At 47.6% G+C, this 14653-nt stretch overlaps 2 protein-coding genes across 2 annotated transcripts in view; one reads left to right on the top strand and one right to left on the bottom strand.

Annotated features, from left to right (window-relative positions):
* The window catches only part of ADIPOR2 (adiponectin receptor 2), a 59472-nt gene extending 54821 nt beyond the window's left edge, over positions 1-4651 (top strand). Inside the window, exon 8 of the mRNA XM_006092119.3 lies at positions 1811-4651. Within this exon, the coding sequence (XP_006092181.1) occupies positions 1811-1939 (129 nt within the window). The 3' untranslated portion in view covers positions 1940-4651. The remainder of the gene's footprint in view (positions 1-1810) is intronic.
* A 5012-nt stretch (positions 4652-9663) lies between these two features.
* CACNA2D4 (calcium voltage-gated channel auxiliary subunit alpha2delta 4) overlaps positions 9664-14653 on the bottom strand; it is a 114365-nt gene continuing 109375 nt past the window's right edge. Inside the window, exons 35-38 of the mRNA XM_006092144.3 lie at positions 12649-12766; positions 10877-10989; positions 10497-10579; positions 9664-9768 (exon numbers count right to left, since the gene is read on the bottom strand). Of these exons, the coding sequence (XP_006092206.1) occupies positions 9664-9768; positions 10497-10579; positions 10877-10989; positions 12649-12766 (419 nt within the window). The remainder of the gene's footprint in view (positions 9769-10496; positions 10580-10876; positions 10990-12648; positions 12767-14653) is intronic.

The following is a 14653-nucleotide window of genomic DNA, read 5'->3' as shown; positions in this document are numbered from 1 at the left end:
TGATCAGAGGTGGCTATTGTGTATACATACTTATCTCTTAGTGGGTTATTGGCAGACTGGCAAGTGAAATAAATGAAAACGTTTTAGACTCAAAACCAACAGATCTGTACTCTAAGCCTAACTCCCCCTCATCAGTTATGTTTCTCTGGATGATAAGTACAATAATAGCTGTATTTATTGAGTACTTACTGGATGCCTGGCACACGACTGAGTGAGCACTTCACATGGATGACCTCATTTAACATATTAGTCCTATCTGGTATAACAACTGTTACTAATGTTTTCATTTTGAAGATTAGGAAATGAGGTTTAGAGAGATCAGTAACTTGTCCAGTGTGCCTGGCTATTCAGTGGTAGGGGTAGAATTGGAATCAGGCTAGTCTAAAAACAGAGTGTGAGCTCCTGTATACTGCACTGTACTGGCAAGTCCTTTAAGTTGTTCTTTGTCGCAGCTTCCTCACTTATGAAACGAGGATGATGGACCAGATTTTTGCCTAGGTCATCTTTGATCACCAAATTTAGTGATTTGTAATGAGAGATTGAATATATATATATTTGGTTGGAACAGGAGATAGAGATAACTAGATTGCAGTTAATGGAGGAAAGAGGAAGGGCAAATAAAATATAAAAGACCAATAGATGGAAAATTTTAAAACAGAAGATGGCCTGAAATGTTTTCAACAGTACAGAAGTAGAGTGTTGTTTGATATGAAGTCTGACCTTTGGAATTCTTTTCCTTAACCTGTCAATTTTTTAGACTAAGTTGATCATCTAGTCTCTTTAAAGTTTAGTTTAGTTATCTGTAAAATGAAGATAATGCTAATTTAGGCAATCTTTTGACCTTCAGATTAGCCAATTTATCTCTCTGAGATTGCCTCCTCATAATTTTGGCATTGATATGGATTTCCCCCTTTCCTTCTTTTGGGGAAGAATGAGTCCCCTTTGGTTTCCTAGGAAACAATCTCTATGGATGTGACTTAAAAATCTACTTTATACTCTAAAATCAGTGTCTTTCCCTTGATAAATACTGTTTTGCTGCTGTACTTTTTCTTTGTGTTTTTTTTTTCCTGCTGTACTTTTTAATTTTGAGACTATAATGAGAGGATAGTGTAATTTTGAAGTAATTTTTGGTGCACTGAACATTTGATAATCCCTTTTGAGCATTCAACAGAACAGGTTAAATCAGAAATAATATCACATGTTTGTAGACCAGCTTCTGACTTGAGAAGGAAATAAAAGGCCCTGCTTTCCTAGTCTTTTCGATATAGTATGTTATTCATGTAATTCCAGAGTCTTCAAGCTGGAAAACTCTAGCCACCATATGTTTTGACCTTGTACCCAATCCTGGAAATCCCTTTAGTTTTTCTAACAGAGAGCATTTTTGTAACATTTGAATGACCAGAGCTCAAGTGCTTTAGTCCATTATAAAAATATCCATCAACAATGAGGAAAATGCCCTTCTGTCTATGCAGAGCCCACTGCTAGGCATTAGGGGGTCCTTGGGGCCTTTGTGGTCTGTCTTTGCCCATCATTTGCCCCTGAGTTCACCAGATACTCCACTGTTAAGTGTGCAGAGTTTCATGTCTAGAACTTAGCAGCAGCACCTTGATTTCTGTGGGGACAGCTGGCCTTCAGTTTAGCAGAATATGATATGCCTAATGTGTATCCCAACATCTCTGGGCATCTCGAATTTGAGCTCTGTCGCACCCATTCCTTGCCCTCTGCTCAGCATAAGTGATCTTAAGAATCATTAGCAGACTTTTAATAATGCATGGGTTTCTCCACCCCCCTCTCTCTTTTTTGCCTCCAGTTTCACTCTCATCAGCTCTTCCACATCTTTGTGGTTGCTGGCGCTTTTGTTCACTTCCATGGAGTCTCAAACCTCCAGGAGTTCCGCTTCATGATCGGCGGAGGCTGCAGTGAAGAGGATGCACTGTGACACCTGCAGTAACCAGGGCTGGGACCCTGAACCAGGGCCTGCTGCACCTGCAGGCTTTTCCCTTCCTGGCCATTGATGCCAGTACCAGAGGAGCCCCAAAACTTTGACAGCTTCGTGCGCTTGGTGACACACCAGAGGCTCCATGTGGCACATGACTGAGAAGAGAAAAACAAAAATAAATCATACCTCAAAGGATGGAGTGCATCAATTTGGGGAAAAGGAGAAATGGTCCAAACCCTGATGTATTGTTGGGATGTACTGATTGAGGGCTCTGCAAGACCCTTGGCAAACTGGCTTCTGATCCATATCATATTTATTTGATGGGGAAACAGTTTAGCTGGCAGTTCATTCTTCTCTCCCTTTCTCTCTCCTTAAAACAGTAATTCAAACCAATTTAGGTGAACATTTATATCCTATCAAGGGGTGGGAATGTGATTTTAGATGCTCTTTCGGGAGAACAAACAAGTTAATGTAAATAAGATTTCTAACTTACTGTTTAAATAAGAATTTATATAAATGTTTAAAACATAGGGGTAGGGGAGGGAGAATTTTTGTATAGAATGAAACATGCAAGTACCACACACTGTTTCAATTTTGCACAAAGTGACCGGAGGAGGATCAGGTGATAGCCCCAGAATGTATAATGCCTTGGTGCACCATGCTGCCTTCTGAAGGCTGTCATACCCTGGACCCTGGTGGGGCAGAGAGCACAACCCCTGCCCAGTTATCACATTGCCACTCTCATGCCTGAGAGCCTTGGGGAGTCCTGAGGGAGAGGGAGGTTGTATTTGTTTTCTAAGGAAGCAGCAAGTGAATGGCTGACAGGATGTTAGTTAAAAGCTCTAGTTCAGGTGTCCTTTGAGAGACCCACTTCTTTTTTATGCTGATGATCCTTTCTAAGGAGCAGAGCCACCTGCTGCAGAAAGTCAGTTATGCTTGCAGGAGGGTAGAGGAGACTAGGAGCTCTGGAAATGTTAGCACAGGGCTGGTCTGGGTGCTTCCTGGCATCCTGTTCATTTTGGGGTGATTTTCATCTGATTGCAGGGATGTGACAGTTTTCCATATCCTTGTTATAGAGCTTTTAGAATATCCTGGAAATGTCCCTCTGATAAAATCCCTGCCCCAACTACCCTTCCTCCTCTTGGAAATAAAAATTGACCTTTTCCCAGCATCATCATTCGTGGCATGGAGCCAATCAAGAGAGTCTGCCTTGTCCAGGTGCCTCTTGAGCTCCTTTACCAAGGTTGGGAGACCGCTTCCTTAGGATTAGGAAAGACGAGTGTCCCCTGGTAACTGTCTTGGTGAACCTCGGTGTGGCAGACATATCTGCTCTCCTTGAACAAAAAAGCCACTAGAACTCTTGTAAGCAGGGTCTAATACCCACCATGGAATAGCAGCAGTCTCTGAATCCCAATTTTAAGGGATAGTGTGGTGGGAAGTTTTAAAAGGAAATTGTATGTTATTGCAATTGAGAGTCTGGGAGAATCTCGAAAGCTGTATCTTTGAAGAGTTGCCAGACGTGTAAAAAAAAAACTTATGTCTTCAAGGTTACCCTGTTATGGCATCAAGGAGAGTGTTAGGAGAAGGCTCTGGTTCATATAATCCTCACATGGCTCATAGGCAAACCACCCAGATAGCACTAGAATCTTAGGTTACTTACTGTCATCCAAGGCTGCAGATGATCGTTACATCCTGGGATTGTGTGCATTAAAATAAACACTGAGGCCCAAGCATGGGGGCTGGCATCCTCCACCGGGTGTTTGCAAATGTGGGAAGGGTCTCCTATTTATTCCGTATGGCGTTTTCTCCGTTCTTTTTCTCCTCTCTCCCTTCCAATCTCCAGCAAAAGCTGGGATCCAGGAAGAAAGAATCCATTGTAGAACTTGGAAGGAACTTAATAGTATTTTGGTTCGGGATAAGGTCACTACCCTGGTTGCTAGGTGGACCCAGCAAAAGACTCAGTGGGTGAACCAGTTCAGTGCCTGACAGAATAAAGAGCAGTATTACTCCCTCTGAGGGGACAGTCCAGCAGAGCAGTTCCATGTGGAAGGAAGCTCACTTAGCCCCGTGGAAGCAACAGCACATATCAGAAGCCAGACTTGCTCTTCGGTCATGCTCTTTGAGGTGCGGGGTGTAAGATGCAGCCTTGAAACACCACCAACAGAGGTAGCTGTCTCTGGGCCCAGTCACCCCACACCCCAAAGAGGAGCCCAATCTGGTTCAACATAGCACAAACCCTTAGCAAACATGAAATTTAACATCAATGATGTATAATCCAGTAAAATCTCCCCTTAGGGTGTGTGTGGGTGTGTGCGTGCCCATTTATAAGTGTGTGTCTGTGCAACTGACTACCAACAGCCTCACTGCACTTGGTCTTACAGTGCTCGCTGAGAACTCTCACCAGGTTGGCACCTGAATGCCTTACTCTCAGCAGTCTGAGGCTTGCTTGCTCTGTGCAGATTTTTAATTTTCTTTTTTGGCCCTAGGCTGATTAGGACCTCTACAGCTTCATACTATCACCATTAAATAGTGGCCTTTTTCAGTATTTTTTCCTTACCCTTTAAAAATTGCTGAAGCCACAAAGCACATGTTTTGGGGATCATAGAAGTTTGGGGTTTCAGAAAGGCATCTGTTCGATGGTTCATTCACCATGGGATTTCCCTATTTGCTGTATACTCAACTTCTAATAAAAGGAACCAAGTGGAAAATGAACTTTTGTTGTGTATTTTTTTCACTGTCTCAGCTTACCACCCCAGAGCTTTTGGCATTTCTGACTTGAAGTGTTAATTTCGACACTGAAGCTTAAGGAATTTTCAGAAACTTTCTAATCTGAATTCACAAGCCAAAATTCGCATACCCAGCTCACTTCTCAACCTTTCTGACCAAGTTTATTTTACTTTTTAAAATAGGTTTTTGTTGATTGCAGAGAGAGGAAGGGGGGAAGAGAGAGAGAGAGAAAAACATCAATGATGAGAGAATCATCCATCGGCTGCTGCTTGCATGTCCCCTACAGGGGATTGAGCCTGCAACCTGGGCATGTGTCCTGACCGGGAATTGAACTCTGACCTTTGACCAGGTTTAGAATAGAGGAGAGGGCTAACTCCTTAATTATTAAAGTTTATGAAACTAATATATAATGAACACGTTATGCAAAGGACTCTTGCTATGTCACATAACCCAACTACAACCCTCTGAACTGATCAGCTTACATTACATCGGTGCAAAAACTAAATCAGAAAAGCTAAGGCTGACTGCCGGTGTTCTTTAAGAAGAAAATTCAGATTAGACAGTTTTATGTATATTGACTTAAAAGTTTTGAGGATTTTTAACCCTTTTACTAGTATGTAACTAAAGAAGACTTTTAACTTTTGTCTTAGGTAAATTTAGTTTTGCAGGAGAATTTCCAGTATTGGGATAATATGTCCACTCTGAGTTTTCATTTTAAGGTATAGATAAATATTAAAGGTTTTCCATATTATCTGCATAGAGAACACTGGATTGCATTCTGCTCTTGAAAAACAAGGTGAAGCCTACAAATAATCCACTTCATTTTTTCCTAGCCTTTTCCAAGCTGTCTACTAGTATATACTCCTCAATATCCTCTGGATATTGTAAAGCAAATAGATAAGGGCAAGTTTGAATTTTGACTATAGATTGCTAGGGCTCTGGGTAGTCTAGAGAAACCTTTGGGCATTGTTGCTTTAAAATTACCCCAGAAATAATATCATCTTGAGTATTTTGCTTCAGTTACAGCACATTCTGTATTCTCATGGGCATGAACTATGGACTGCCACTCCCTGTATCCTAATGTGCAAATATTTCCTGTTTTCAACTATTTGATTTGGTGAAACAAAGTCAGCCTGGCTCTTGTAACTTCTGCTTGTGATGGCATGGAGGGGGCTCAGGGACCCAAGGAAGCAGGGGTCCAGCTGCATGAACACGAAAGCCTCTCATTACTGCTCAGCCACCACCCCTGCTAGCTACACTGACCTAGAAACAGCTGTAGGTTCAGAGTGCAGCTCTGCCATTTGCCAGGTGACAGGCGAGAAGTCATGTCCCCAGCCCTGTTTTCTCACCTGTTAAAATGGGGTTTCTAACATCCTTTGCATCTTTCTGTGAAGTGCTCTCACGGATCAACATTTCTCTAATTTCCCATTGTGATGGGCTGGCGTTTCTGCCAAACTCTTGCTCTAATTTCTCCCTTTTGTGGTCTGTGACTCCCCCATATTTACTTTTCTGACTTTAAGATATGTCCACTACTTTGCTCTCCTGAACCAAAACTTCACTTAGCACCATTAAGTGACTATAGAAGCATTTTACCTGAAAGCACTTCTATTAAAATACACAAAATTATTAAGTGAATTTAGAAGTTAATATGTCTCTGTACTGAGGAAGGAGGCTCTCACAGCAGCCTTGAATTCTGGGTCCCCCAATGATGTGCAGCATTTATAGGGAAAGGGTTTCAAGATTCTGTACCCCAGCCCTAGCCGGTTTGGCTCAGTGGATAGAGCATCAGCCTGTGTGCCAAATGGCCCTGGGTTCGATTCCGGTCAAGGGCATGTACCTTGGTTGCAGGCTTCTCCCTGGCCTGGGCCCTGGTCAGGGCATGTGCAGGAGGCAACCAATTGAGGTGTTTCTCTCACATCGATATTTCTTTGTCTTTCCCTCTCTCTTCCAACTCTCCCTAAAAAATCAATGGAAAAATATCCTCAGGTGAGGATTAACACACACAAAAAGTTAAATTTTTTTTAAAATATATTTTATTGATTTTTTTACAGAGAGGAAAGGAGAGGGATAGAGAGTTAGAAACATCGATGAGAGAGAAACATCGATCAGCCGCCTCCTGCACACCCCCCACTGGGGATGTGCCTGCAACCCAGGTACATGCCCTTGACCGGAATCGAACCTGGGACCCTTCAGTCTGCAGGCCGACACTCTAACCACTGAGCCAAACCAGTTAGGGCAAAAAAAAGTGAAATCTTAAAAAAAAAATTCTGTACCCCAGACTCTTGTCATTTATTAAATGACTTTGGTTTGAACTTTGTCCCTCTGAAATAAAGGTGATGGCTCTTTAGCTTGAGCCAGGTTGCCACCTGCTGCCCTTTAGTGATTTTGTTAACAGTAGAAAGAGGAACAGTAGTTCTGACCTCTGAAGAAAGGCAAACTCAAGAGAATGTTCTGTTCTTCCAGGTAAGGAGCAAACTAGTTGATCAGAAATGGTCTTTTGATCATTGGTTCTGAAAGAGATTTCCAGATCTTAAAGTCCACTGCAGGCCAGGCATGGCATGGGGTTTAAGTGGACAAAATGAGGCCAGGATCTGACACAGCACTTCCTAAGCTTGGTTTTAAAATTATATGGCTAAAATAGTTATTAGATTTGCCTAAAAATGTTGTCTCTGGTTGGGTGGGGAAGATAAGCCTTTCAAAAGACAACACTGAATTTTCCTATAGAAAGACTGGAAGTCTGTGTCTGGGAGGCGGTAGTTGAGGTCAGATGCTGTTGGAGGCCAGGACTAATGCTGAAGAAAGGCATGTGGGGGGCCAAGGCCCATGGCTAGGAAGTGCTCATGCTGCCATGCTGATCACAATGAGGTCATTGCGACATGGTAATGGGGAAGCTCTGAGCCATGATAGCCACTGGGTTGGAAAAAGGGCTCCCTGCTGCTTCTCACCCACCGGCACCAGGTGGGCAACTGTGACCTTTACCTACTGTCCCTGGCATCCAAACTGTAATTTCTGTCCCTCCATGAAACAAGGTAATAGTAGCTAGGCACATTATTACGAATATGGCATTCAAACCTCACAATATTCTTCTAATAATTTGGAGTCAGTTTTCAACTCTGTGTTTCAGTTTTCTGGTCTATGATGTGGAGTTAATACTAGGACCTACTTCAGAGGGATGTTGCAAGGGTTGAATGGGTTAATAACTGCTTTTATCTGGTACATATGAACCTTAGCTATTCCTACCATTATTCTGCCACTTAAACTAGCTAAGTGAATCCCTTATCTTCTCTGAGGTTCGATTTCTTCAACTGTAAACAGGCTGTTAATGCTCACCTCACAGGATTGTTGTGAGACTTAAGTGGTAATGAAAGTAACGTTGTATAATTGATAGCATAAAGCATTTTACAAATATAATGAATGTGTTTTATTGAGTTGGCCTACTTTAGAGAGAAAGGGCCAATTACTGGTGGGAAACTTGTACTTTGAAGAGTGGAGGGCTGAGAAGGGCCCCCCAAGGCCCTGTGCGCTGTCGTTGCCTATGACTATGGGGTGTGGCTAGATCTCCTCATTGGAGGTTGGTTAAATGGAAAGATCTGAGGTCACTCCAGAATTCCCGCCCAGTTCTGCCTTTAATGGAGATTGCTGTCTCTTAGGAGCCAGGTCTGAGAGGGCAGGCTGCAGGAATTCCAGGGCCTCAAGATACTGGAGGAATGTGTATGTGGAGAGTGAATTCCCAAACATAGCTCCCTTTCCGTGGGCTCTGCCTGGCAAATTGAAATGTTCCCCAAAGTTCTAACCCCAGGAACAGAGCCAGGTAGTCTCTTTGTAGATCAGTGGGCCTGGACCTCCTGGGGAGTGTGGAGCCAGCCCTCTGGAGACCCTCCCCATGCCACTGTGAGGGCTGCTCTTCCTTGGGACCTTGTTCCACTACAGCCACTCCTGTCGCCTCTGCTGAACCCCATTATCTTCCAACATGGCCGCTGGGCATCTCATGCTTTTCTTAGATGCAAAAGTTCCTTTACATCAGGGCTTTGCAAAGATTTTAAAAAATGTATGTTTTCATTGATTTCAGAGAGGAAGGGAGAGGGAGAGAGATAGAAACATCAACGATGAGAGAATCATTGATTGGCTGCCTCCTGCACGCCCCCTACTGGGGATCGGCCTGCAACTGAGGCATGTGCCCAGACTGGGAATCGAATCATGACCTCCTGGTTCATAGGTTGACACTCAACCACTGAGCCACACTGGCGGGACTACAAAGATGTTTTTAGAAGTTTTTTTAATAGCAATAGTTTGCAGACATCACATGCAGCTATGTTGGATAAAAGGATTTGGGGTCTTTTCCATTACTATTTCCTTCCCTTCTCTTCTCTTTTCTTCTTCTTCTTCTTCTTCTTCTTCTTCTTCTTCTTCTTCTTCTTCTCTCTCTCTCTCTCTCTCTCTCTCTCTCTCTCTCTCTTAGAATTTTTTGAGCAGCAGAAGGAAATTGAGCTGCCCCCCACCGTGCATCTCACTTTGAGGCAGCTATGTTTCCTGTGGGGATTGTTCTTGCCCTTGTCTCATTTCAGCTGTTGCTATTGTTGGTCTCATTCTGCCTCTCTTTCTCAGTATCTTTAAGTCCTTGGTTCTACTGAAGACCAGCCAGGTTCATTAGAACAGCTGACCCTATTTTTGGCTGGGTCTGGACTTCTGGAGAATAGATGGAATGAAATCCTTTTGTCTTGGTCCAAGTTGAGCTCATGCTAGGCTCCTGAAGAGGAGGTAGGAAGGATGGGAGAATGCCCCTCGAGGTGGGCTGGGTGGTTGCAGGCACCCTGGAAGGTCTTGGGGAAGTGGTTTCTGGTTCCACCCAGCAATTTCAGGAGGCAGGGTCATTGAGATAAGCATTGACCTGGGTGATAACCCAGCTGTAGTGAGCTGGGTTCCCCGTCAGTTGCTGACTCCTTAAAATGTCTCTGGAAGGACTACCTTGTCAAAACAGAGGTCAGACTGGGTGGGTGTCACCGCAGCAGCTGGGGTGGCAGCAGCCAGGCACACAGAGGCAGCAGGAGCAGGGGGAGCGAGGCGCAGGTTTCCGAGGTGCCGCCACAGTCCTGGGCATTCTCCTGGAACGCAGAGCAGAGATGAAAGGGCAGCATTCACGATGACGTACCAGCCAGAGGAGGCAGGAAGTAGGGCAGGGGTCTCTGGACTAATAGGATCCAAAAGCCTGGGGAAAGGGGGGGGGGTTTCTGAAAGTGGAGGAAGCACTGTCCCCTCTCTCAGACCCCCTACCTTTTAGGGGGAAGTAGAGGCTGTACACTCAGCCCCAGAACTGGGCTCATGAATTCTCTGCTTGCCCCCTCTTGGAGTGGCTGCGGGGTCATCCTCTTAAAATGACTTCAGGGAAGCCATTGACTCTGGGAGCATCTTTGATGTGGATTATTTGTGGCAGCCATTTTCAGCAAAGACAATACTGAGTATAAGCACCCAGCTCAGGGCCTGCCACAGGGCGGGTGCTCAATACATGTTGGTCACCATTAGTGTTTTGCACATAATGATTTCCTGTTTGCTTAGGTCATTTGCAGCTAAGTGCAGCAGCAATGAGGACAATATGGGGATGCTGTGTTTTGATTCACTGAGGGCCCAAACCCTGGGAACTGTGTGTCTCTATTGGTAGAAGGCCCCTCGGATCCTGGTTGACTTAGTATTTGCTGCACGTGTCTGAAGGTTTCCATGTGCAGTTGCATCCTGTGTCCAGATGCACTCATGTCTTCCATGTGCAGGCACAGCCACAGTGCTGAGAATTTGGGGATGAAGTCCAAACCCCACCCCTGAACCCCCTCCAGCCCACCTCTGGGTGGAAGGCATGACAGGAATCTGGTCGCCGGCGGAGCTTCTGGGAGCGCATTCTGTCACACTTGATAGAGGCATTATGTGCAGGAGTCACTGTCAAGGCAAACGCCTCATGACAAGAGCTGATTCTGGAGACTCAGTTCTGGAAGAGCCTGCCCCTGGTAGGGCCAACTGCCTTACAAGTGGCTTCCAGGGTCAGGAGGCAGTACCCAGGGGCCTGGGGGAAGGTTTGGAGAACCAATAATGATGCTCTGTGTGGGAGAGTGGGATGGTAGTGGTGAGGGAGACTGGCCTCAGCCTCAAAATCTAAGCCCCTCAATCTCTCCTGCACCGCTACCCCTCACTCACTCCGCACATCCTGGCAGATCAGAAGGATATATTTGACTTCTGTAGCCTCCTGAAGGACTGGTGGGAAGATGCTACAGTCACAGGTGGGGTCTGTCACCAGGAGGAGAAGGTTACTATTGGGAATCTGTTGCATCACAAATATCCTGCAGCAAAGAGAAAGGCGGGGCCCTGGAATCCATGGAAGGCTTGACATAGGGCTTCTAGGGGAGAAAACCCCCAAACTTCTAGTGTAGAGTTAGGGTGGCAGGGGAAGAAATGGAGTCATGAGGCAGGTCAGATCAGGGCAGTTACAGGAACAGCCCTGGGCAACTGACTCAGTCCTATTGGTTTATTTTACCCACAAGCCTTTGCAAATGCTCCTTTCCTAGCAGATTGGAGAAGGCGAGGAAGTCTTAACTGGAACATATATGAGAGTTAAAGTTATTATTAATATATGCAGGACAACAGGTATAAATCAGGACTGCACCAAGCAAATAGGGATGTGTGGCTCTCCTTGCTTAAATGTGGTGGGGGCAGGCCATATGGGGAAGATGCAATGCTCAGCCTTGGCCACGAGGTGGCACAGTGCCCCTGCATACTGCCCAGGAATCCTGTGAAGAGGGAATGAGTAAAGGGTTATGGAGAGCCTATTATGCACAAGGCCTGGTGTATTACATAACAGCTGGCCCTTACTGACCATTTCCTCCGGGTTTTGTATACACACACACACACACACACACACACACACACACGTACATAACCTTTACCACACGGCATGAAATTTTTCCCTTTTGTAGATGAGAACATGGAGGCTAGAATTGGCTAAGTAACTTGCCCAAGGATACACAGCTAGGAAGTAGCAGAGCCACTTTTTAAACTCAAGTCTGTCTACCCTAAAGTCTTGGCTTTGCACCATAGCATTTATTTCATCCTTACAACAAGCCTTTGAGCTAAGTGCACAAATAACAATAGTCCCAAGAGAACCGCTGTGGTAAAGTTAAAATCCCACTGGCATTACACAAGGGTGAGAGATGGAAACCTGACTGTCTGACGCCGAAGTCTGAGGCGCTACACTATGAAAGAATTCGCTCGAAGTCTGGGGTCTCTCAAGGACATCCTGGGAAGCCCTTGGTGAATGGCAAGGCTGACCAAGGGGACATCCTGGAGGGATCTCAGCCTCCTGGGCCAGGAGAGAAGTTCCAGGGAGCATGGCCCCTGAGGCCAGGGGTGGGGTCAGCAGGAGGGAACTTTCATTCAGGCCTCCCTGGGCCAGGCTGGCAGAGCGAGTTGGATCTAATGGACTCTCCATGGGGGAAGGCTGAGTCTAGACTGGGCCCACGTGCTCCTAAGAACATCCTTATGCTTTCCCCTTTCTCTGCACAGACAGATTTCTAAGGGGGAGCTGGCTTGTCATTTCCTCAAATCTACCCTTGCCTTCCAAGATCTCTCGATGGAGTTCAGCTCGTGTGGCCCTGACACTGAGCTTCGATGCAGTTGTGAGTGAGATAGACATTGAATCGTGGGATCATTTCTGTCTGGGATGGCTTTGGGGCCTGGCGTGGAGGTGACTTGCTCACAAGGACCTGGCCTCGGGACCACCATTCCTTAGCCCCCACCTGGCCTCCTCCCTCACACCCTCTGCCTCAGCCTGTTTCCTTCACTAAGGGGACTGGGAAACAAAGACCCCGGAGCGTGCCCTTTCACTTAGAGCACCCTCGCCTTCCTCCCCATTTACAGACGCACCCCCCTCCCCGCTCCTGTGAGTGACCAAGTCCTGCCCCGAGGCCAAGGCCGGGGGCAGGAAGAGCTGCCTCAGGTCTTACTTCTGGCAGGCCCCACAATCGATGATCCCGTTGGCCTCCTGGATGGCCCTCTGGTGCACAAACACGGGGTACTCCGTGTCGCAGGGCTGCAGCATGTCCTGCTTCCTTTGCTTGTGGGCTGTGGGGAGACAGGTGCGATGGGAGAAAGCGCATCATCGAATTGGAAGGGCCTTCAGAGTCATGCCTGGAGGGATCTCAGCTTCAACACCTCCAGGCCCTAGTCCATTTGCAGGTGGCTCCTTTGTCAGAAAGCTCTCAGAACATGTAAAGGAGGGGTAGGGTGGGAGAAAGGAGGAAGGCAAAGGAACAGAATCAAAGCAGTGGAGTGGATCCCAGTGGACAGGGCAGCAGGCTGGGCCTCAGGGTGCCTCGGGTTCAGTGGTGTGTGACTGACACACTAGCCTCATGACCTGTCGAAAGCCACTTCCTGCCTCTGGAAGCCTGCGTCCCTACTGTAAGCTGGGCTGGGAGGGGGAGAGCACCTTCTCAAAGGCTCCTTCAGTGTTGATGTGCAGAGTCTGAGAGGAAAGCAGAGCTGGTCAGAGTGCCCAGGGGTGGCTCGGGGAGACTTCAGCCCTTCACCCCACCACCCTTCCAATTCAGTATGGACGGGTGACATCTCCTCAGCCAGCTGAGGCGATCTGCGAGTGCAGGGCCTGGGCAAGCCCAGGTGTGCCCTCCGTCCCCGCTGCTGGTGAGAGCAGAGCAGTGAGGGCCGGCGCCCGGCTGCGGGGCTGGGGACGGCTGGGCAGGGGCCCTCAGTGTGTGTCTGTGGTGCACTTGAGTCATTCAGAAAGGACTCAGCACACGGGAGAGTAGGTCCCTGGCGTCCTGCTCTGGACGGCCATGCTCGCTCCTGAGGTGAGCAAAAAGCAAACAAGGCCAGCTCCCAGGCGGAGGGACATTGTTTTCGTTCAAAATAGCAGTGTCTTTTCGGTGCTACAGTACCCCTCTTTCTGCACGCCACTTTCCACGCCTTTCCTTTTGTTCTCAGAGCTCTCTGTGAAATAGGCAGGACAGGCCGCATTCCCCCATTGTGTAGACATGACCTTTGGCAGGGTCACACAAAGGTCAACAGGGAGTTACAGGTCTCCTCAACCCCCAGACCCAGAAATGTCCCCGTACAGCCCTGCTGAGGGTCAGCCAGGGCCACACTGACCTCTAAGGGTGCTGCTGAGCAGCGCCGCGCTCCGGCCCCTGGGGTTCGAGAGGGGGTGCTCTGGCTGCAGCCTGCAGAGGCTCAGGGCCTGGCTCCCCTCCTTCCAGGCCCAGTTGCATGGGCCTCGCACCCAGGGGGCTGGCTCAGGCTGGCCTGTCCCCACTGTCAGCTGAGCCACCTTGTGTGGTAGGTCATCGCAGGGATAACAAGAGCCACATGCCAACAGCAATAGGCGAGTGGCTTCCCCAAGGGCACACAGCTGCCCTCTGCCCAGGCCCTTGGACTCTAAGCCCAGAGGACACGGCTGACCGGCTGGGCCAGGCCTGCTGGGCGGGAGGAAGGAGCCCAGGACAGCGGCCTGAGATGGGAAGTTCTGGACAAGCAGGATGAGTGAGCTCACACTCAGCTTTGTTGGCGCAGATGCTGGCAGAGGACAGAGGGGCGCTCTGCCCCGCCTGTGTTCCCGAGCCGCCGGGAGGAGGGACCCGTTTCTAGATGGGCGGTGACACATGGTTCCTGGTTCCTGTCACAAACACCCCGTGACTGAATGTCCCCGGGCGGTCCTGTGAAGACTGCCGGGTGTGATTTCCAAAAGGAGTCTGGAAACATGGCAGGGGTTGGCCATGTGAGCTGAGGGTCAGCGGTCACATCAGCAGGCCAGTGGTGAGAGCAGGCAGAGGGGGAGTGAAGCAGGCCAGGCAGGGACAGCAGTGCGAGTGGTTTTTCCATCAGGAAGCAAAAGAAGGGGTGCAGCCCCAACGGTGGAGAAGTCGCAGAACACCAGGGAAAGGCTCTACAGCAAGCAGGGGTGGAGCAAAACCTGCTAAGGTGCGACAGTGTTGCCTG

The sequence above is a fragment of the Myotis lucifugus genome, unplaced genomic scaffold (assembly GCF_000147115.1).
Source record: "Myotis lucifugus unplaced genomic scaffold, Myoluc2.0 scaffold_98, whole genome shotgun sequence".
Lineage (NCBI taxonomy): Eukaryota > Metazoa > Chordata > Mammalia > Chiroptera > Vespertilionidae > Myotis > Myotis lucifugus.
This window is presented reverse-complemented; position numbering and strand designations above follow the sequence as displayed.